Source organism: Falco punctatus (assembly GCF_963210335.1).
Source record: "Falco punctatus genome assembly, chromosome: 4".
Classification (NCBI taxonomy): domain Eukaryota; kingdom Metazoa; phylum Chordata; class Aves; order Falconiformes; family Falconidae; genus Falco; species Falco punctatus.
The window spans coordinates 107,931,505-107,956,017 of NC_137583.1; the positions used below are offsets into that span (position 1 = coordinate 107,931,505).

The window sequence follows — 24,513 nt, forward strand, 5'->3', positions numbered from 1 at the left end:
TGTAATGGCTATAAACATGTTCACTTAGAGCTGGCAACGAAAATTCCAGCAAAAACAGTTTTTTATCAAAATTTGCCAGCTTGTTGAAAGCCAGACATCCCAGAGGAAAATGTTCTGTCTTATGAAGGGGTGACAAGGAAGTGGAGCCTTGGCCTGGGGACTCCTCTCATCGTGCCTGGGGGTGAGCGTCCCAACTCTGTTTCAGAGAGTAAAGGAAACACTGCGTTCTGTTCCACACTGAAACCAAACCAAACTCAGAAACCCTGGAAATTTTGCAAAATGGAATTACCACTCTCTGCCAAGCCTGAGCATCATGTTACAACGTCTGATGTTGAATGAAAATGTAGGAAATGCTGTATCTTTCAGAAAAGATGGACATTTTCTTGTACTTGGCAAATTACGGTCTCGTTGTACTTATTTTGCTTATCAAGTTATTTTTCAGTGTCAAGACCTGTTTTGTTTCACCCTTCCCTTCACCACTGATTTGAGTTGTTCTTGGCACTAGGGAATCTTAAGAGTGCTGTCACGAGCAGGAACTGGAGCCGAAACCACTCATTGTTTATGTAAAACTAAAAGTTATTTCCTTAACATCAGCATCAGGCTCCTTTCCTGGGGTTGTACGTGTGCAGATCTACGGAGACACCACTGACTGACCACAGTTTGTTACACTGGGAAATTATTGTTTCCTTTGCTTCTGCAAATAAAGGAATCGACAGCAAACTGCCCGAAGAGGCGACTCTCGCCGTGGTCTGGGAGCTGGTGATCCACCTGGGCTGGTGATCCATCGGCTGCGCTGCATGAACTCAGGAAGCATTCGTTGCTCGGTCACACCAAGTGGCCTCCCAGGCTATGTGATTTGTTGACTGGTTTGTAAGTGAAAGCAGCTCTTGGCACCACAGATGATGAGTTTCGATGGGTATGACACGTACACAAATTAGATAAGACACAAAAAGCCAGTGTTTTAGATGGACAACTAGGCCAATGAGAATTTTACTGCAAGGCTTATTTTTAATTGACGTGATGAGTTTTATGCATCTGGCCACTTGAAATATTCAGGTTTTGAAATTGTCTCTTTGTTCACGGCTCGGCTCTTGATTTCAAAGCAGGCAAAGCAGGCGGTGTGTGCTAATAAAAGGGAAAGAAAAAGGAGAAGACAGTAATGCAATGAAGTATCTTCTCTGTAGGACTGTTTCACGTTAAACATTTTGGTTTGGCTACAGCTTTTGACCACGTTCGGTTTGTTCAGTAATCCCAAACCATGTGTATAAACAGTGATTGACAGAATACACCGTGTTTGAAGCAGCCTCCCAACGGCTTGTACTCGGATATAAGTATCTGATGTTCTAAATCTTGAGAGATGAACTCCTGATGCATCAAAGCACAGCTGATTTTCTTTCAGATCTGCGATTAAATTTTTCGTGTAAATGTCACATTAAGTGATGAAAAAGAGACTGTAAAGAAAAACAGTTTTCACCTAATAGGATATTCAGATGTTAAGAAAAAATACCGTGAAAAACATAATACTAAAGGATGTAATCATTTAAAGCTCCTTTATGCCTATAACAATATAAGTGACATCATTAGATTGTTTTTATAAGTCTGTAAGACTGAGAGGCTAATAAATATATGGCAAAGAATGGAGATTTGTGTTAGCAATCTTTTGAATAACTGCCCAAAATAGTTTAGACGATTTAACATATATTTGGTATTTTTATATGGTTTTAAAAATTTATATGTTTTTAAAAATGGATTATTTTCACCATCTTTTCAATTTGTGACACAAATTTACTGTTACTGTATGTAAGCATCATGATAGTATTACCAAAGGTCACGGACTTTAAGAAAGGTCATTGTGTAGCTACTTAGAAACTGAATAATGTATTCAGCCTTTAGGCTGCTCTGTATGTAACTTAGGTCCAAACTAAAAGGAACAACCTTGCCAACAATCCCGACACCTATCTGTTCTGTATCATGAAAATCCTGCTGTAACTTTCTAGCCTACTCAGCAGAAAGACGCAGAAGATTTATCATTAATATTAGAATTAACATCTTCACAATGTTACGGAGACTTTTCTGGATTTTTAAATTCTTATTCCACTGGGACCAGATTGTGCTGTAACACAGCATCCTACACAGTGGGGTCTCTCAGTTTGTGAACAAAGAAGCTCTCCTGAAAAAAAATGTGCTGTTGGATGTAAGCTTATTTGAGGAGACTGCATATGGTAGCAAGGGAGTTTGTTCTTGACTGTCATCCCTGTGCCTAAAGCCAGATCTGGAAGGAATTGGATGAGCTGGGCACGGGGGTTGGGCTCCTGGAAGAGATTTTAGCTTGGGTACCCTTAGGATGACGTTCCTCCCACCTAACTCCAGTTCAAAAGCTACACATGCCATCTAAATTAATCATTAAGGCTCCCTCTCTAATCAGTAGAGAAAGCAAGCACTTCTAGATAGTGATTCACCCACCTTGTTTAAATACTCGTCTTTGAAAAGAAAGCTAAGTGTTCTCTGCTGACCAGTAGAAGCAGCCTAGACAACTAGCTTAGCTGTGACTGTTCAGGTGGCTGCAGTTAACAGAGGTGAATCCCATCCCATGTGTCTAATGCATAATACCCCCCAAGTGGAACAGCTATTTTACGAAAACACCCACCACCTGCAGTTAGGAAGACAGCACCAACGCTATGCCTGCTACCCCAAATCTTGTAGCCAGATTGTTTTTCTTGGACATCCTTCCAAGCCACCTGGTGAAGAAAGAGCCGTGAGCTGTCTGACGGGTGTGCCAGAGCTCGTGCTTTCCAGGGATCTGCTGCGGTAGTCCCTAGTCAGAACTGTCCACTGAAAGCGACAGAAATGATGGCAAAGGACTATAAAATCGCAGAATCATAGCAGCATTTAGGTCGGCGAAGACCTTGCAGATCACATCCCCTCTAGGATGCTGGTGGAGGCAGACTCCTCCTGCATGTTTCTGTAAGATGGTTACGTGACAGCTGGAGGAAGGGATGGCCACTGGGAGGCTTTCTGACAGCGTTCTTGGCAGACCAGCCATTCTGCAGCATGAGGCAAAAGAAGCATTAGCCAATCGTATCATAACGACGAGAAATAAAAATACAACATTTCACTGTGCGCTGCTGTACTTTATTCAGGGCAGAAGTGTGCAGTTTGCATAGCTTAAAAACATGAGCCAAGAAGAAGAAGTTACCGATATTTGCAAAATGCTCCTTTTTCACTCTCTTCCAAGACATTTGTAATTTGAATAAAACTGCTGGAGATGAAGATACAAAGGCAGAACCTGAAAGCTCTTGCTCACGTCACCTTCCAGCTGTTACGAACATCTAGGTTGCCTTGGTTGCCTCAGTATAGCCCCACTCCTTCCCAGGGAAATCTGCACTGGGATTATCGCATTTTAGTAAGCAGGCGGTATTGCAGCTCAAGCAACGACCTGGAGGCATTTACATGTGGACTGAGAGATACCCCGAACATTTCTGTGCTAAAGGATTTAGCATAAGGGTTGCTCTAACCTCCCCCCCGTTCAAACTCCACGTTAACACATGCAGAAAGATGCTGCCATTCTGTTTCTCTGCACTAGTGACGCTACCTCACCTAATAGAACGAGCCCCAAACTACGGCCAATACCAACTGTACCAGCTGGGGCGAGGTTTAAACCTAAGATGAGCGTTTCAAGCCTGTATGTTCTTCCATTTCCAGTTCCCTGGAAGAGGAATAAACCAGGCGATTTAGTAAGGGTCGCCAACTGAAAGGTGACCTGCTCGTGAGTCTGACCTTTCAGCTCAGTTTCATGGGTGGGTTTGGCTCAAAGCTTTTATTATATCTGCCAAACCCAAAGAAACAGGTGGCAGTAGACCAGGAGATGTTGACTTGCGTGGTGCTGGAATTCCTTTGCTCTTGCCCGAGGCTCTGCTTCAGCTGCCTTCAAAGTTAAAACTGCTGCTCCATCCTTGCCTGAAACATTTTGTCGTACGTTTCTGTCCTGGCAATGGGAATTAGAGGAACCTGAAACGTTGTCCCTATCTAAACACAGAGCTAAAAGTAATCCCGTATTTTGTGATGCTCAAAGCGTCGCTGTCTGCTAGTGTTGTGTGAAAGATGGGCAAAAATTAGGAAAACACACTAACACCCTTAGCAGCGCCCCTCTGTTGAGCCCCTGTACAGCCTACACGAGGAGAAAGGTCTAGCTGATGGATCCTAACCACAGGGGCAAAGCGTAAATGACCACAATGGGGAAACAGCACTGGCAGAACCAACCAACCCATTGAAAAGACATACAGGAAGGAACCTAGGAAAAACAGGGAACAGATATTTTCCCTTTGGTTTGTGGGTTTGGGTTTTTTTGTTTGTTTGTTTGGGTTTTTTTTGTGTAATAACATGTTTATATTAGAAAGGAGTGTGCTCCATGGTGCAGCCCACAATCTGTGTCCCCTGGCTGTCCCTGTATGAAGACCTAGACCACACCGTAGCTCCCTTCTGGCCTGTGCTCTGGAGTTTAATTCCCTTGGAAACCAAACACACATTTACACTGTTACTAAAAGCAACAAGTATAGTAACAATTATTTTTTGAATGGTACTGAACCATATATTTTCATTTTATTGTTGGGAGAGGTATTGCATAACATATTTTTCTATTGTACATATATCTACCGCACACCTTCTTTTCCAGGTTTTTGTCATTATGTTAAAAAGCAGTATAAGATGAGGATGTCCACATCTCTTAATTTTAATTCCAAACATTTCCTCTCTAAACCAAAAATATTTGCATTCTTCTTTGTGATAAATCCCACTTGTGATCAATTATCATATTTGTATACACATTTTTTTAACATTAAGCTAAATGCTGAAGGAATTACATTCCCAGTGTGGAGTCCAAAATATAATAAATAATACATAATTAAAAAATCTGGCATACTCGTAATTTAAAAGAAAGGAATCACATGTTGTTAAAACAGCATTTCATTCAGCTTTTATGCAATTTTAGAAATTCTCTTTTCTCACCCTAGATTTGGGCCATGATCAGGGATCACTTGGTGTTCTGGAAGAAGCTGCTACCATCCTTTCAGGTGAAAGTTGAAGCATTTTTAAGAATGTCACAAGAAATTTTAAATGACACAGCAGCAAATGGTATTAAATTCTGATGCTATCAAGGAAAGAGTAAGTAGCAATTAGGGTGACTGGAGTGATGTCTGAACATGGTGTGGAATCTGTGGCACTCAAAGCCCACTGGGAAATGTTTTGGACAACGCAACACAGGATGCCGTTCACGTCTTCTGTTGTAACCAATATTATATGCTTGAAACCAATGTATGACTTATCAAGAACAGGTGACTGGAAGGCTCTGGGCAGAATATTCTGTTATTTCTTCCTTTCTCTAAAGTCCAAACAACGTGCTGTACATTTAAAAAAAAGCAACAAACCAACCTTTCTGTCTCTTGAAAAAAATCTCAAAACCAAGTTAATTTTCATGAATTATGCCCTTCCCCTTTAATAAATACATATGGTTATGACTGATTTATACTGTAAATCAGGTGTCATGCTGATGTGGGAAGACTCCCAAATCTTTGTTCTTCTGCCTTAGCAGGCTCTTGGAAAGTGCCATCATTGTTAGGTTTAGCTCCAAAATTGAAAGTGCCCTAACAAAACACTGATAGAAATCTGTTTTGCTAGTGTGTACTGTTAGGAGACCATTCTCTTTACCTAACAACTCTCATTCACTTCTTTGAAACACAGGAGGTCAGCAAGGATGCAGGCTCTGCAGAAGAAGTTTGTTCAGAAAATTTTGTATGCTGCTGTCTTTTGAGGCTCAGCCTGGAGACCCACAACAGCAAGAATCTAAAAGATCTTCTTGGCCAAAACTGACAGTGTGAAAGACTTACCCACTCTCACAGTGTGAAAGACTTAACGCAGGCTGCAAGCAACTGGAAGTAGGCACTGGTATTTTCTTCCTAGGTAGTCACTGTTGAAACCTGCTGTTTCCCTTCATTCGCTGTTTTCAGCCAGCACTTTTTTCACAGGAATAACAATAAGCTCATCCCATAGCTTTCTGAGAACAAATGGATGCTACTGATACAGTCCATATGAAAATAAACGGGGACGTTGTTACCCTTCTTTCTAATCTAGTTCAATCTTCCATATTCCACAAAAGTTTTCTGAAGAGTTGTTCTTAAATTTCATTAAAACCAACCAAAAAAAAAAGTTATTAATATTTCAGTCTCATTCTTCCACCCAAATTAGACTGTGGATGAAGGGTTTAAAGAAGATGCTGAGGACTGCTGGTATTCCAAGTCAATTGGAGCAGTTAGTGCCTAATTAAGTGCTAATTTATTCTCTGTGCAATCTCATAGAGAGTAGAAATTTAACTCAGGCTAGTTAGAAAACAAAATTTTAGCTATTACCTGTGAAAACATCTACTTTTATGCATACAAAACCTACTTTGTTTTATATGAGTCGACTGCATCGTAAAACAAGGCTAAAATCTTATCCTGGTTTGGCTGGCTTCCGCTTACAGTTTCAAAAGTTTCACAAACATTTGTTTTGCTGTATCCTCAGAAGTCACAGAATATGCTAAAGACAAGCTGTCTGGCAGCCATTTTTTCATGTTTCTTTCAAAGGGCAAACTTAACTGTCTTCTGCAATAGCAGAGTTGAGAATGTGTTGATGCTCACAGTATCTTTATTCCCTGCTTCACAGATTAAATAGAAAATTTTAGCTAGAGCTGAATAAACCAGGAAATGGTGGCACCTATTTGAGCCCAGCCCTGCATGCTACAGCAAACACAAACATCTTTGTTGTCCATGCAGGAAATGTATCTTAAATCCCAAACAGAATGAATGTTTCCATGACTGACACTCCAGAGACCTGTCAGTCATCTCTGACGTAGCACATGGGAACGTTCAAATTGCCAGACCTGATTTGCATTCTCGTTACATGCACACAAAACCAAGTCCTTCTCATCGTCGCTCTTTGCTGCTTCTATGCATTTGCCAGAAAGGACATGGACAATCATTCCATTCTACAAGATGAGAGAAGAAGGGAAAAAATGAACAAATTAAAAATAAGGGATTTCCACTAAAAGCTAGGCCAAGTTTCTGAAACTTTTTACATACAATAGATCAGCAGCAATGGCTGGTTTTTTAAGTATTGCTCTAAACATAATGACTAGGGTTAGCTTTGAGTCCAGGGCATGGCGAGCATTTGTAATTCCTTTTGAAGGTGACAGCAGTAGTAGGAGCAGAATTCAATAAAACTCTTCTCCACCATTTGTTTCCTATGGGTGCAGGTGGGTATCAGCATCAACTACACTACTACAGGCCACAAAACTTCCAAAGACCAGTGCTTCCTTTAGGAATCAAACCAAATTACAGTAGGAATGGTACCAGAGGATTGCAGCATTCCTGCAACTACAGTAATTACTATTTTCCTAGGCTGTCCTAATGCATCACATTTTTCAGTCTTGTAGAGGAGTTCCTGTTCTGCTGGTCGAAGTCCGCTGAATAATACTGAATACCTCTAATAGGAAGTTTGTTCTCTTACAACGCAGGAGGAATTTTAATGTTCCTCCTGCTCCCACCGGGCTCTCATTTGGGAGAGTTCAGGATTCCCAGATCCTTCCCTCTATGCAAAAGAAGTGGACAAGGATTTGCCCTTGCTTTTATTTTCACACCCGCTGATTCTGATTCTATTCCTATAAGGCCAGTAAGAGAGTTAAAACAAGGACATATACATTTAGGTAGAATTCCTGTAATTTGTATTTTTAAACCAAATTTATTTCATGTAGACAGTGTAAATGGGCAAGAAGCATCCTAAATTTCCTGGGTAAAAATGGTATAGAAGTGAAACTTGCCCTTCCAATACCTCATCCCTTCTCCATACACGAATCCTGTCAATCACCCAGTGATCCCACAGTCACCATCAGCTCTACCTTCCCCTCACAGCAAAGCCACTACTGACCTCCTGCACATCCCAGTGCTGTTGTCTGTTGTCCGTCTCCTTTGTACAGTTTTGAGGAATAACCTTCCCGTGTCTGACGTCAAAGCAAAACAGTGGAGCAGAACCAAGCCGGATTTCCTTCATGCTGTTATATTCAAAGTGCTGGAAAAGGGAGGGGTTGTTTGAACAATGATGGAAGGACATCCCAATTAATTTTTAAATGCTAATCCAAAAAATAATTTCCTGTACATGTTTGTCAAGATTCAGCCCAAACATGAGTGATGGAGACTCAACAGCCTTGACCCTGCAAAGCAGTCCCATCGTCCCCCTGCCACTAGCTAGTTCTGGCATAACTATTTATCTAAGGAAAGGCTTTGTGGACTGTAATTACATATAAAGTAAACTCTTCCTATAATAAAATTTTCTAGTTCAATAAATATTTGAACAGAAGGGTGTTTCTGACAGTGTCTGCACACACTGCAGTTAGAAATGTGCCTGCAGCTCATCCTGAGCTCAGTGTGAGCAGTAAAACTTGCTTGGGACTTGAAGTAAACATCTGCAGTGAATCTGTACTGGTTTGGCTTCTCTTAATGTGTGAACTTGCTAGTCTAATGCCAGCTTGGGAGTCAACATGAATTTCCCTCCTGTCTTTGACTGCAGTTGAGGCACTTAACTGCAGTTTTAGGCACTAATGGGAAAACCCATCTCCATCATTCTAGGATTGTTACATATTTTTTACTCCCAGGCTTTCTGTTCTCCAGTCGCTACCCAATATAGCAACAAAAAGGTACTTAGTGACGTCTGCTGGAGCAAAGTGTGGGTAGCTGGCCTCAGTGACACACAGAACATTGCCATTTTTCAAATGACACTCAGCTGCAGAAGAGTGGGCATTATTGCCTTAGCACATGCCTAATCTTAAACACATCAGTATTTCGACTAATGCCAACACAGCCATTTGCAGGCTGAAGTGAGCATCTGCCGGAAGGTTCCCCGGATCTGGTACAGTGCCTGTATACCTAAAATATACAGTACCTGGGTGAGACTGTCACTGCACGGGGAGAGTTCGATAGACCCTTCTGCAATGGCTCTGCCAGGTCTGTAATCTGCACAGAAGCCAACACCAGTATTGTAAAGCTGTAAATAAAGCACAATCAGAAACAAACAAAATATCCTTTAGCTAACTTCTTGTGATTGTATCCCTTTATGAAATATGGTTTTGCTCATAATTTAGGCAATGTTTTTTTCTTTCAGACTAGACCTTGCATATTGATCTTGTAAACTGATCTGATATAAAAGGCAGAGTCTTCCCAAAGGTCAGTGTTACCTAGTGAGTTTTGTTTAAGTTACAGATACCCACTTCTGGTTTTAACTATTATGATAGTTAAAAGAAATCTGTCAAAAATTTTATGCTAACGGAAAACTGCACTTCAGCTGGACACTGTAGTCAGAAAAACCCCAAATATTTCAGCAGAAAAAAAGTGACAATTCCTGTGATCAACTCTCAGTTCTTACATTCTTCTCAAGCAAACTTTGATAATAAAGAACAGACAAAATAGTGAAAGGACACAGTGAAATCTGGCTACACATAGCGGAGTGTGACTTAATTAGTGGACCTTGTTGCCTTGTTGGGGGAAAATCCCTTCCAGTAAGGCTGCCTGGAATAAATTCATATCTTAGTGATGGTAATTATCACCTTGTGCATTTTTTTTTAAAAAAAAACAAAAAAAAACCAAAAACCCAAAGAACTGCTGTTGCTACCACTTCTGCCCTTGTGGGAATTACAGGGCTGAAGAAATGCCTTTTTCTCTTCATGCACATGGGTCTGCACAGAGCTATCTCAGCTGCTGTTATGGCTGCCATCTGCATGAGGCAAAACAATTATTTTCCTTTACTAATGGCACCTAAAGAACCTAACGTTAGGATGCTTTGAGCTGTGACACTGAACTGAGTCAGTGAATGTGAGAATTTGGGCCAGCTGCTTGTCTTCTCTGTCCTTTTCTTTTTCCTCCCACCCTTGTTGCATCATGTTTGGACAATAAATGTTCCAAAGAAGGAACAACCTTTTATTCTATGCTTACCGAGTACTTAATACATGGAAACAATACTGGGGTCTTTAAACAATACGAAACCACTAATCATTCTTTATAGTGTGTTTTCTTTTACCTTGCCAGAGAAACTTGGTGCGTCTTCAGGCTGGGAGAGTTCAGGGTACACATTTGATACAAACCACTGGAAATTTCTGCAGCCCAGCCTCTTCTGTAGCTGAAGGCGCTCACTGCAGTCTGGCTTCTCTGCCTTTATGGAGAAAGCATAGGGGCAACAAGGTTACTAGTGTATTTGTGTTAGAGATGCTAGCAGTGAAAATTAAGTCATAAACATTATTTCTACCACCTCTTCTATTCTTCATGTTACAGAGACTGATACATATTCTCTCATGAGATATGCAAAGGAGGATGACCAGCTATAGCCTTCCTCCAACTCTGTGCTAAACCAGCATTTAATCTGGCATTGTGATGGAAGTAAATGTTTCAGAAGTAGCATACACTGTGAAAATAAGGATTTCCTCTAAAAATTATTCTCATACTGCAAGATAAGTCAGACTTTGCATCCTGGTTTTGGCTGGGATAGAGTTAATTTTCTTCTTAGTAGCTGGTGCAGGGCTGTGTTTGGATCTGGTGTGAGAATGTTGATAGCACACGGATGGGTTTAGTTGTTGCTGGGTGATGTTTATACCAAGTCCAGGACTTTTTAGTTTCTCAGGCCTTTCCAGCAAGAGGGCTAGAGTGGCACAAAAAATTAGGAGGTGACATGGGACGTCATGCTTAGTATATAAACTGGGTGGTGGGTGGGTGGCCAGGGCCTGCTGATCGCTGCTCTGGGACTGGTTGGGCATCAGTCAGCGGGTGGGGAGCAATTGTACTGCGCATCACTTGTTTTCTTTTCTCCCTTCCCTTTGGATTTCATTCCTCCCCCCCTCCCCTCCTTTTCATTGTAACTGCTATTATTATTATTGCTCTTTCATTTTTATTTAATTTCAACTATTAAATTGTTCTTATCTCAACCCTTGAGTTTTACATTCCTTTCCGATTCTCTTCCCTCCGGTTGAGGGGGCAGTGAGCGAGCGGTTGCATGGCATTTAATTACTGGCTGGAGTTAAACAACAACAGTCCTTTTGTCCCTGCTGAAACCAGGACACTTTGTCGTCTTTTTAATTAAAAAACTCAGGGCCAAGTTTGATATTTGTTGCACTGAAATCAGTGTGATTGTGTTAGATTGTCATTGAGTGTAGAATTTGCCCTGCTGATTAAAATTCAATTTCCGGGTCTTTAAAAGCCCTAATTACCCGGTTATTGGCGGCCCTCCATGATCAGAGGATGTAGGTAATAACAGAGTTTAGCCCAAAATATAGTCTTTTATTATTATCTCACAAATTATCATCTGACAGTTACTAACTCCAGTAAGTGATTGTGTTTTGTGGCTATAAAGGCATAAAACTTTTCCTATGACTTATGTGTGTTCTTGAACTATATACACACAACATCGACTCTCACCCTTCCTGGTAGCAATTTTGTCCTGAAAAAAGACAAGTGCCTTCAAATGGGCATCTGCACTGCAGAGGATTGACAGTCTGAATATCTGAGGGTATTTAGCACTGAAGATGGCTAAACAGGGTTATGAAAACCTCTAAGCAGGTGTCTAATCCTTGAGTTTCAAAACCACACAAAACACTTTTCTAAATCTCTCCGTACCCAAATACTAAAAATACCTCACCACCCTTAAGACTCTCCTCTTTCTTGCCAGCAGTAGATCTCCCCCTTCATGTTTCTACTTTTTAAAAATGCAGTTTTGCATTCCAGGAAATCGGTCTGGATTCCTATGTTAGAAATTAAAATTCGTAACGTAAGCAAGCGATTGACCGTAAATAACTTTTCCTTAGATCAGCTTTTTCTCTGCATCCATAAGAAAGAAAAAAGGACTTTGTGACATGCCTGGAAAACACTGACAAGTCGAGGGCCTTGGAGATCAAGGAAGAGGTATCCGTTTCTAAAGGCAGGGATCAATCATGCCTCGTAGCGCTGTTTGCCAGCCCCTGTAAACTGCACTGACAAAGCTCAACAGTTGCAATATGCTAAAGAGAACCTCATAGTTCAGTATCTGTCTTAGATTCAATAAGCTTAACATTTCAGCAATTCAGCAGCACACAAACCTTTTCCCAAGAGGTTTTCTTGGAAATGGAAATAGAGAAGTAAAACGCTTCCCCTAAAAAGAGATGTTTCTCATGAGACTCTACTTTGGCTGAAGGCGGCGATGGCAGTAAATCTCATTTTGTCATACTAGTTACAGCCTGCATATGATGCCAAATAAATGGTGTAAATAATGTAAAGACAGTCATTGTCCCTGTAAACTAATCTGAAAGGAAGCTGTGCTTGTAAATCAAGCAAACAATCCACACAAGAAGAAAAAAGAGACAGCGGCTGAAATCATAGGGAGCTGGGAAGAGCCTTATTCATCTGCATTAACACTTATACCACAGGCACTCTGTGCAAGATGTGAGTCAGACCATAAACCGGGAAGACATAATAAAGCAACCCATACGGGGGTCACTAGTTATTTTCTGCAGTGGGCAGTGTCGGCAGTCAGGGCTCCTGGAGATTTTTGTAACGGCCAATGGGTGTCTCTGCTCAGCCTCCCAGTGCAATAAATCCCTGCAGGGCCCATCTGCAGCTGAGCAGCAATAATGGCATTGCTCGCTCGTGTCTCCTGAATAACATCCCGCTGCACTGACACACTGAAAAGATTGGCTGTGAAAGAAAGGAACAGAGAAAAGGGCCTTTTATGTTATGGTATGCTGGGCGCACAGATCATAAAATTGATCATTTGAAGGAGCATCATACTTAGAAGTACTAAAAGTATTCTGGCTAGAATAAACTCTCGGGTGAAAGGGCAGGGTGCTTACAGCTAGTAAACTGTATCGTTTGTGGCTGTAGTTTTTAGTACAGAAAATCTCTTCTGAGCTGTCAAGTAAGGCTTTCAGGAAATTATTAAATGATTGAAGGACTAACTGCTCATCTGAAAAGACTTGGTCTAGTGTCCTCCTTTCAATTACATGGCTGCAACCCTTGTGAGTCAATTGACAAACTTCTGGCCAGTGAAATTCAAACCTACAACACAGACAAGGAGGGAGAAGCTTTTTTAAAAATGTGAAAATAGAATAGAAAAATAAACATGATAGACTCTAGGATTAGCACAGCACGCTGACTGGAGAGGCAGATACACCGGTGGAGCATAAGGAGGTCAGACTAGGTGACAGGAGAGAAGCCACCCTGACGCACAGTCCTTTTCCCCTCCCCACACCCAGCTCCTGTTGGATCTGGCTTTCTTAGATGATGGCCAGCATTGCAATGACTGAGGCATGCGGGCCTGAAATGTAGGAGGAAAACTGAATGGGAAACAGCGCCTACCCGTGCTCTGCCTAAATTTTTTAGTGCATCTTTTTCTCCTTAAAAGCATGGCATTGTTAAATGAACAAGAAGGTGAATGACATGTTTTCATTCAAAACTGCTTACAAGTTTGTCCACTGCCTTGTAGGAGAGGATATCATTACAAGGAAAGGTACTGGGGCCAGAGAATTCCTGAGAACTGCAGCAACATTAACAACTTAATGTTAACCATAGCTGCAGGACTCCAGATAAACAAACATCCACTGGTTTGTAATACACAGACAGTTCCTTGACCAACGCTGATCTGCAATGGATTATACAGTGGCTTAAACAACTATGGCCGTTGTAGTAGTTGGATGGTGTGTAGTCTGCAGATGGTTCAAGTGTGGCTGCATGCCAGGGCTACACCACACACCTGGCTACACATCTGCCTTAGAGTGCAGGCTGCTGGGAGTCCAAATCCCTGGAGGTCGGACTGCTGTCTGTGCAATGCTTCTAATGAAAAAGTAACTTGTAAAAAGGTGGCTTTGTTGACATCTATCTCAGCTACAGACAGTTGCTTCTGGACATCTTTCAGTTGAGGAAAAAGAAAAATCACCTTTTTTGTCACTAGACCACTCAGATATAGTCCTTTCTAGTAGGAGAGACACCACAGTTTGCCACATGTCCATGAATATTACTGAATATCTTCATAAATCACATGAGGAAGACCTTCACAAATGAAGAATGAATCCCCTAGAAGGCCCTTAGAGCACATAGTGCTACTAGCTTCCACTTCAGATGCACTGCAACCCTCCGTGTACTATTGGTGGAAAAATAAATTGCAGCTTGTTGGGCAAGCTGAAGAACAAGTCATTTGGAGAAGTCGTCACACTCCAAGAGATTTTATTAACTTAAGCAAACAACTCCTAGACACAAGTTTCTCTCTTTTCTTCCTGATCTGACAGGTCTTTCACTGGAAGCTTTTATAACAAGACTATCCTCAGCACCATGCATGTTGAATGTCTGACTGCACATAGAACTGCTCCCCCCCACCTTCCTCCCACCCCCTGCCCCATTCCACCTCCTTCACCTACCTTAACACACACGCCTTCCCTCAGAAACAAACCACTTTACCTTGCTGATTAAGAAAGCCACTGTGTCCTGCTTGTAGAAATTCTCTTTAAAAGAGCCCAGCCAGGTCTCTGCTATTCGGATTTTGTTCCTCACAATGGCCTCTTCATAGGAGAAAGCATCAGGAAAGTGATTTCGATAGACATGCCCAACTCGGGAGCATGGAATAATTTCTACGGTGCCACCACAGAGCCAGGTCTGAAACACAGGTGAAAGCATAAAAAGAAATTACCTTTACATAAAAAGGACAACCTCCTTTGCTATAGACTACACCTCAGGAAATCCTGATCTGCACGTTGCTGCAAACAGCAAGAGCATTATTATGTGCTTCTTCATACACTGTTCCCCATAGATACAGAGACACAGAGAAGATACTGGGCAATCAGACCTTTGATTTGACCCAGTATGACCATTTATATGCTTATGTTTTTCTGTGCACAAATAGCACAGCATAGTGAAGAGACCTGGGAGCATGCCTTCTTTTGTCTGGGACATTAAAAGACTCTATACTCTTTGTGTCTGCAATTTTCATTGCTTTTTAATATCAGTTACTCTTTGTATTCAGCAAAAATCAATACAAACAATTTAATATAAATGATTCTGTATTAAAGCTACAGGTTGGCAAAGAAATAATGGTACTACCCTTTTGGTGTACGTTACATGCCAAAAAAGAAGAGGCAGCTTTCAGAAGGGGCCAAAACCAGTCACTCAAGTCCTTAGACAGCAATAGCTGGTGAAACTTCCTTCTCCTGACATAATGCTCCTAACTCACAGCAGCTGCATGTCCTTGTATAGTCCTGACAGATCACAGAGCACAGGGATAGATTTCTGCAAGAAAAGCGATTGTCTCCATACCCCAAGACGTTCTGCACTTAACTGCTTTTATAAATTGCTTCTTGCCTTTTCATTCAGGTTCCTTAAAAGCCCAATAGTTACCACAGCTTGACATTTTAATGAATGTTCTTACCCTTATAGATAGTTCCAGATTTTCTGCTCCCCATATGGTCATGTCAGAATCATAAGCTCCAGTGTTTTGGAAGTAATGTCGATCCATGGCCACCACTGCACCAGCCACCACAGGACTCCTGTGTGGAAAACACCTTCAGGTTTGTATAGGGAATTATGTGAACTGTGAAAATCCCATCATTCCCACAGAGATAGTATTGCAAAATGATTGAATGATACTCTGTATAAGCTTGAATGAATTGTTTATCTAACCAAAAAAAAGAACAACTGGAACCTAATTCTAAGATTTTCTTGGGGAAGAGAGCCAAGAGCTGAATTATCAAATAAAGCTCAGAACAGTGGGAGATGTTACATACACCCAAAATAACAGGCAAACAGATCATGATTAAAACATCTTTCTTAATTCTGTATGATCTATCTTTTGCTTTCCCTGCAAACCTATTCAGGTTGTATACTAGTTGTGTCAATGTGTGGAAAATACTTGTCATGTTCAAAGTATGACTGCAATCTAGTTAGATTGATTACTAAAGGCCAAAGAAGTTCAGTGTAAACCAAAAACCCATCCCTTCAAAAAAATGTAAACTGAGCCTATGCACATAACCCTGCCTCTCTTCTGTTAGCTGGAAGATGACCCAAATTGTACAGTTCTGCTGCTGAGCTGAGTGGAGGCATATTGGCTGATGGACTGTTACCTGATAGGGCTGATGGGAGACTGTCGTACCTTCTCTTCATGCTCTGGCACTGGTTCCCAATGAAAATTTAATTTCCAATCAAAAACACCTCGATGCAGGCCCACAGAGTGATAGTACTGAAAAGTCTTCCAGTCTATGACATCTATGACGGGGGAGACGACACTGTTTCTGAAAAAGACATTTTTCAGAAACACCATTCAGAAAAAAAAAAAAATTTTCAAAGCCAAAGCACAAATTAAGTTCACTACTATGCTGTAAACAGTGGTTCTCCTCTCTGACACTGTCAAGCAGAAACACTCCTCTAGAAGTTGAGTGCCCTTATTTTCCCTGCTGATAGAAGCTCAGGCGCTCAGTGCATGGGAACACCGAACCTTCAGTGAGGGACCTAAAAATCAATAGTTTATTGATAACGTGTACCTTGCATTGTCACTTAAAACTATTCAGGATTTTGCTATGAGATAACCATCAGAATTCTTATAAAGCTATTTCACACAGAGGCCCCAACCTCTGATGCTATAAGCTCTGCATGGATGCTTTGGTCTGTGAGACCAAAATCATGTTTTGCTATAGACTTCACCATCCTTTGATTTTCCTGTAGATCTTCCACACACTTCATGAGTTTGTCACTTCAAGTCGATAAAGAGTGCACTTATCCTTATTTTGTTCTGCTGGTTGTTTTGCAAAACCATTTATCATCAAGCTCATAAACCAGTTTGTTTGTATTTTATCACAAGCTTAAAATGCTATTGCAAATGCACTGTCATCACAGTGTGGAATCTATTTTTATGAGCCAGAATAGAGCCATTGCACCACAGGCAGCAAGCCTCCAATTCATTTCTAGCTTGAGTTAAATTTCGATTAGTCTGAGAAGAGGTATTAGACATTTCTCCATGGCAAACATTTCATGGTATTTCACAGTGTGCTTGTACATCATTTTGGAATTAACTGGTAGTTCAGAAGAGCCATCAGCGTTCCTTGTTTCCAGGTCAATGACATAATTACATCTGGAAATTTTCAGAGTATAAAGGCAATGGTATTAGGGACTGCAGGAAAAAACCTGTTGGACAACATTGTCCATTTCTTCTCTGTTACTCAAAAAGGATAGCTTCTGGTCTCAGTGTAAGGGCTTGTCTATAGACAGACGTTCCTCTGGAGAAAAATCAGTAACAATTACTAGGGAATAAAGTACACTGGAACAAATTCCTCTTGTTCTAGAGTAAGAGTCTTCATACAGAAAATTATTCTGGAGTAGCTTTTTCTCTAGAAAAGAACTTCCTGTTAAAACTGTGACAGAAAAGTGAAATGGTCAATTTTGTGGCAAAATGTAGAAGGTTTTATCTTCTCTTTCAAAGATATTTATGTTGGTCAGAGATCACTCTTGAGAGAAATACACTTAAAACATAATACTATCAATGAAGGAAGGACATCAGAAGTCTCCAACACAGTGAGCTCTCTGTACTTTTCCATGGCAGACACCAGAACCCACTGAGGAAGATGGTAGCTCTGGATGACGTTAATGTAATCTTGACATACCTTCTCTGCCTTTACAATCACTACAGTAATGCTTTTTCAGTATCAGGGTGGGGGGAAACTCCAGACTTTGTTTTATCAGAGTTGACATTTCCTGCAGAGAATTCTAGAAGCCCATGAAGAAATGGAAACTACTGATTGTCAGTGAATTGTATGCAGAGAATAGCGTTAAAATGACTTAGTTATTCCTTTGTTTCTTAATAAGAGCAGATTGCCCTATGATGAGCTAAAGGCAGAAAGATTTAAAATAGAGAAGTGATTATACTTCTCCATTCAGGTGTAATACCAGCCTTTGTAATAGGTAATAATAGGCATTCTGAGAAACGAGTTTATAAATAGAGAAAATGTTATGGTCACCTGCAACATTTGTAGGCATATACGTTAAGGCAATGATTTGCTGTCATTCTCCCACAGGACTCAAGAAGAAATGGAAAGAAATGACACTAAAAATAATAAAGCTGATATCCTTCCCTAATTCTCTTGATGGTACCCCTGTAACACAGTTTTGTATCCAGGACAGGAGCAACCACCTCTAACTCAAGCCAGCAGAAGCCTTTCTACTGAAAGCTGTATTTAACCTTTACTCACTAACAGCATGAAAAGGAAATGAACTGATTCTGGAAGTTACTCAAAGGTAGTGTCCTGATGGACACAAGCAGATGGGCTTTTTTCATATGCTGGGAAAAATCCATCTAACAAGCTAAATGGATTTTATATGACTAAACTTCAAAAAAATGAAAAATTGCTGTAAAAGTAATTTCTACTCCCTGCTGCAATCTCCAGCGTACAAGTATCTCTGACAGCTCTCTGGTTAGGAGTGTGGTTGGAGTCCTGTACTTTCCACCTCAGTTTTGCTACTTGCTGAAATGCGTGCTATCTATTGCTACTTGTTTATCCATTCTCATCCAGACAGGACTGAGGAACTACTGACCTCAGAGTAGTTTATTTTACAATTTCAGAGTCAGGAGGGAACTATCAGGAGGGCGTATTTGAGTGGAAGCCAGAGGAGGCAATGTAGACTAAACGATTCAAAAAACCTTGACCATGAAGACTAGACCACATGTGCATATCTATGATAGTTTAGACAGAGACAACGCAGACACTCAGTTATGCTCAGATATATGCTGGATCAGATGATCCAGACATTTCAGACTATCCTACATCTTCATGTCATTTCAGCCATTTAAAATCTGTACTTCTTTTGGATCCACCTTAAATTTTTTGCTGCTATAAAACTCCAAACTCCAGTGATGCTTTTAACATCAGTGCAATCACCCACAAGAGTAAGCACCACAGAAGTAGTTCTTGTCAAAATAATTCGTTATTTTTAATGAATGATTTTGCTTTGCTTATTATTGGGCATTGATTCTTCAATGCTATTCAGGAAAAATACCTGCAGTGATGTAATGGATTCTGACGGTTTAGAGACCAAGCAATTATCCAAACTATCTGCAAATTATGACATAAAAAATTACAGTGTTTAACACAGCTGACAATAACTCACTGGATAGGTCATATTCTACCCTGGCAAATATAACAATAAACCAGAATAAAATAAAACCTAATCTCCTTTCCCACAAAATTATACAGTGCAACCTGATAACTGTGTTTTAAAGCTATTACTCTAGTAGCTTTCAGAATGCCAACATTAACAGTTTTCAAGAGTATGTTTCTAAGTGTAATGCTTTATCTTTACCTAGTACAAACGGTGTAGCTCTACCGAAACCAATAGAAACACACCTTCTTAAAACTTTTAATCTTGGGAGTGTCTTTCTGATCTGAAATAGAGGAATCCAGTAACCTGATCTTGCGTGAAAACTGGTCAATGTCCAACTTCAATCTTAATCAAGCATTGTTTACCTACCTTTCGGTATTAATGCTTTTTTTATAAAAAAAGATCCGTTTTCTGCATATTCAGCAATGGTTTGATTTTTCTGTGGTTCTAAATGCAAATTTTCAGAAGGTGGTAATTGAAAGTTGGAAGATGTTCTTAGCTATTCTTTTTAACTGAGTAACTGGCAGACAGCAGCTGTTCAGCACTTTGAAATAAAACACACACTGGCAAACTACTACTAATTTTACTCTATGGAATCCAAGGAAAGGGAAAAACAGGAAATTCAAATACAACTAGCAGCAAGGCTTTGAACTGTTTGACTAATCTGTGAATATTTCAAATGCTTGGAACACACATGAACTACAAAAGGTCACAATTCCATGAAAAAGAGCAACTCAAACAAGAACAATTTCCTGGTTTGGGATTTCTCAAGCAAATACAATTGCAAATGAAAAATCTTCCCATGACCCTTTACAGTCGCTGTGGACATTATGTTCTTTTCTATTTTTAGAAAAAGTAACACGAGGAGAAGAAGACTTAATTAACACATCTGTTTGGAAGTTTTAGATACACTGGTTTTGGAAGTGCTTTTTATTGATTTATACTTTCTTTTGCTGGGAAGGGAACAGATTTTAGTCTCTCTAAATCACCCTTTAAATAAGGAGGAACAAAAAAACCCCAGCCAAACAGAACCAAAACCCCAAACACCAAAACCATGAAAATTATGTATTTTTCTCAACCAGTTTCAGAGTGGATCATTCCCTGCAAAGCTCAGATAGCTAGGAAATCCAGGCAGTCCGAGTTGTCTGGCTCTGCACATAGTCAAAACTTCAGTAAGTAACCGAGAACCCAAGCTGGTTCCACAGCATGCTGCACTTTCACTGAAAGCACCTTGCTGGCTGGCTGAAGTCTTCAGGGAAATAGCAATGCAAACATTTGAAACTAGATAGGGTTAATAAGAAGACATAATGCAGTCATTATGAATGGTAAAGCTATGGCATAAAGGATTACTTAAATATCACCTTAGAAACCAACTCCAGACTAATTTAGGGCATATGCACAGTCTCCTTGAATTGACGGACTACTCATATGCTGAGCACTAAACATATACATATATACGTCAAATCTCTGCTAGGTAGAGTGCTAAAGGAATGCTTAATTTAAAAAAAAAGTATATTTTGAACCTGTCTTTTGTGAAAATAGTCAAATTTGTATGTGGGGTACCAAAATCTGCAGGGGTGACCAACACCTTTTTACACTGGACAGTCAGGGCACTGTGCCATGAATCACACCTGAATCTTCATTGTTCCTACTTTTGGCAGTAATACTTGCTTTTGGCTTTAGATTCTCATCTTCAGCTTCTTTACCTCAATTTCTTTAAAATAGGTCACATACTGATCCCGCTCAACTGTGAAAGATTGTAAAGAGATAGCATATCTTCACATAATAAACCATGTAAATGCAGAACATTAATTTACTGAATTTGAAATGAGTGTTATTGATAAATGGAGAATATAAAAGGATCAGGCAAAAAGGCAAGTGCCAGGAAGAAGGCTATTCCATGTGAAGTATATGGAAGGTTTTCAAAAAAAGGACAGTAGCATGGAAATGCATGCTCATATGCTGGGGTGGGGTGTGTGGGCTCTGGATGGATAACGTCATGCTTCCCTGAGCCTGTGAGAAGGTAGATAACAGGTGACTTATCTATTTGGTAGCTCAAAATGCTGGAGTATGGGCCACTGAATAGTGGAGAATCAGATTAAAAGAGATGAAGGAGCTGTTCAACTTTAGTGCAAAATATTTCCCTTCTCTCTAGTGTTTTACCATAAAACCAGAACTACACAGAAATTTTCCAGACAGACAGAGTAACTCTTTTCTACTCCTGTATCTACAAGCAGAGGCTCCCGTTCACCCCTGAATGGGAGTTAACAACAGATGAGATACCTTTCCACTGCTATGGTCATTTCTTATTCTGTTTAACAGCATTTTCATTAAAGATTAGTGACCTAGAATCATGGTGCTAAGTAGAGGCACTTTGAATTTCAGAAACTAGATAGGCTTATTTTAATATCTTTCCTAACATAATATTTGAGTGGTATAGGCATGTACCAGCATAGAGGGAAACAGCCTTTCCAGAGCCGGGGAAAGGTCCTAAAGGCAAGCTACCCCTTCGCAAGCCATCCCTCTGCCACAAGTATGGTGCCCATGCCTTTTTTAAATAATCATTTAGTTAAAGGATTATTTTGCTTTCACATAGTGTTCTCAGGAACCACACTCTGGATCTTCTTTAAAAAATATCATCCTGCTTCAGCATGATGGTCACTGGTTTTTGGTTGAAGGAACACTCTTTTCAGAAAGGTTTCATGGCATACTACATTATATACCCCCTGTGCCTTTCCCTGCCTTTGGGCTGAATACAGTATCAGCTGTCTCCTGGAAAAGGAAAACCCCTCAAAAGACAACCATAATAATGGCACAGCTGCATTATTATGCACCATGCTACTCACCTGGAATTAGCTGGAACGCAAACAGTTGTCAAATAAAATGATCTGTATGGCATTTCATCTAGTTTTCTAATGTTGTCCAGGTACCTATGGTATTCATCCTTGAATAATAAAAATGTCAAGGGATGCTTTACAAACCATTGAACCATTCTCTAGGTCAGGGGTCCTCAAACTATGGCCCGCGGGCCGGATACGACCCCGCAGGGTCCTCAATCCGGCCCCCGGTATTTACAGAACCCCCCTGCCCCCCCGCCGGGGGTTGCGGGGGGAAACCAAGCAGCCACAGATGGCTGCCTGCCACTGCATCCGTGTGCCGGCCCCCTGGTTAAAAAGTTTGAGGAGCCCTGCATCTAGGCTATATCCTAAGCTGATGCACAGCTTCCCAGTCAATTTGTTAGGTATGGTTCACAGAACTAGTCCCAGTCAAAATGCCCATAAATGCATGTGTAATGCTTTTAGAAAGACTTAATACTTTTTTGGAAAATAATTTGGATTGGGTTAGTGAATAAAACCATCACATAGGGAAATGAAATGTCACCACCCAGAGCAAGTCAAATATTTCCATACCTGTAAAATCGGGATAGTTTTCCTCATGTTTGTCCTGTCTGTCATTACCTCAGGCTACAAAGAACTGGGGGTATCTTCCCTTTTGTGCATTTGTGCAACTCACTGTGAGGTCTCAGTTTGGGCAAGGATCTCTCAGCATTGCTCTATGACGACAGGTCACAATAATAGTGGCAGATTTGATCAGTAGTCTAGAAAATTAGACTTAATCACAATTTTCAAAGTTAAAATCTCCCTCCAGTTCTGTTAAGCTCCTGCAAAGCTTTGAGCTTTGGGAAGGCTGTATTTTCCCTTGCCAGCAAACAACTCGTTTGCTCACTCTAGATGATAAAGTGCTTTCCCATTCTGCCTCTCCAGCAAAAGTGCATGAGTTGCAGTTTGATTTCACCAGTCACTGTAAGCTTTTTTTACCACTGTACTTTCCTCATTTGGGTAGTCTCAGGGCGTATTATTCAGTTTAACAGCTCCTTGACTGCTAAATGAATCCAAGTTGACTATGCTAATGCTTTACATTTCCATAGTGATCTCCACGCAAGCATTACAAGCAATTTAGGAAAATCATGGTTTAACTTCCTTATCAGGTCAGTGTTATTATCACCATTCTTCAGCTAGGGAAAAATGGGCAGCGAGGGAAAGTGATTGCCAGATGCTTTAAAGCATGTCTTCCCTGTGCACTGAAGAATGGCACAGGTTCTCCACACTAGCAGTGACAAAGCTTCCAGGGTCAGACACCGCGACTGATGCGGCGTATAGAAAAGGATGGCTTAGCCCATACAAATATCCAAATGCTCTTCCACCTTTGCTCCATTAATCCAATTAGCCATTAGCTAACTCCGTGTTAAGTGTCTGCCCTCCTGGAGGAATGAATAAGCATAGGGGCCCTATGGAGTAAGAGAATCCCTTTCTCACCCTCTGGTGACAGGGCTACAGAAATCTCAGAGTGATAGTAGACTCTGTGGCTTTGCATTCCCTCAGCATGGATAATTTTTGACAGTGAAGCACTACGCTTGTGGTGGAGTCATAACTTCTTTCTTGCCATTGTAATTCTCCCTTCACTACAGCTCTCCTGAGACTTTTTGTAACTCTTTAAATTTCAGCAATAAAGCCTTGAATAAGGACTGGACAATTGATACACATAGGAGTTTTGCATGGACATCAACAATAGACTAGCTCAAGGAAGAAGAATCATAAAGTATATTCATTATAAACCATCCAATAAGTCAGCAGACAAAAAATAATCTACTTTTGCAAGGTGAACCTTTTAGAAGAGAATAGTTCTGACATCCTAAGGCAGCATTACTTTTGCTCTCAGTATTTTTAATGTTTTCATCCAAATGATGTAATGATTTTTTAAAACTCACATTAATTCTCTTATAAGCAAACATAATCAGGCATAAAAGCATCTCGTTCCAGTGCCTGTGCCTGGGAACAGTCTTTGAAGGTTTTTAGTATGACTATTCAACAGTCTGGTAAGGGTTTTAAAGATTCTTTTTTTTCTTTTGCCCCCTCTAGCAATTCATTTTTTCCCCAAGTGGCTTATGGGTAATGATAGACAATGTACAATTTTTTCTTTCAGAAAAGTTCCTTTAGTAAAGGATTCACTGCCACGTAATTCTTGAAACGTATGCAGTGATTTAATCTCTTATAAGCGCTTGGGGACTGCATAGATGAGCTCAGCTGTACATTAGAGAGTGGGCCCAAGCACCAACCTAAAAATGAAAGACTCAGAAAAGATGAATCTGTATCTTCCTCTGTTAATCTGGTGTCAGTGAAAGCAATTAGCTAGAACTATTTAGGCTGCCCAGAAAGTCTATTTTTTTCTGTGGAACAGATGGTACAGGTGACATTGGTAGGTAGCCAAACTGGCTCGGGAAGACAAAGCGTTTTATCCTTGGCTTCATCACTGAAACAGCTAAAAAGTAAAAATAATGGAG

At 40.5% G+C, this 24,513-nt stretch overlaps 2 protein-coding genes across 4 annotated transcripts in view; one reads left to right on the forward strand and one right to left on the reverse strand.

The window, feature by feature from the left end:
• Positions 1–6,950, forward strand: part of DPH3 (diphthamide biosynthesis 3) — a 20,673-nt gene extending 13,723 nt beyond the window's left edge. The window contains exons 3-4 of the mRNA XM_080386490.1: positions 5,010–5,069; positions 5,737–6,950. Of these exons, the coding sequence (XP_080242616.1) occupies positions 5,010–5,069; positions 5,737–5,865 (189 nt within the window). The 3' untranslated portion in view covers positions 5,866–6,950. The remainder of the gene's footprint in view (positions 1–5,009; positions 5,070–5,736) is intronic.
• GALNT15 (polypeptide N-acetylgalactosaminyltransferase 15) overlaps positions 6,872–24,513 on the reverse strand; it is a gene marked incomplete at its 3' end in the record, with an annotated part of 27,167 nt that continues 9,525 nt past the window's right edge. For all 3 annotated transcript variants that reach the window (XM_080386456.1, XM_080386455.1, XM_080386457.1), the window contains 7 exons: positions 16,148–16,315; positions 15,457–15,574; positions 14,493–14,687; positions 10,099–10,230; positions 8,968–9,069; positions 7,957–8,097; positions 6,872–7,018 (listed from right to left, as the gene is read on the reverse strand). In XM_080386456.1, the coding sequence (XP_080242582.1) occupies positions 6,872–7,018; positions 7,957–8,097; positions 8,968–9,069; positions 10,099–10,230; positions 14,493–14,687; positions 15,457–15,574; positions 16,148–16,315 (1,003 nt within the window). The remainder of the gene's footprint in view (positions 7,019–7,956; positions 8,098–8,967; positions 9,070–10,098; positions 10,231–14,492; positions 14,688–15,456; positions 15,575–16,147; positions 16,316–24,513) is intronic.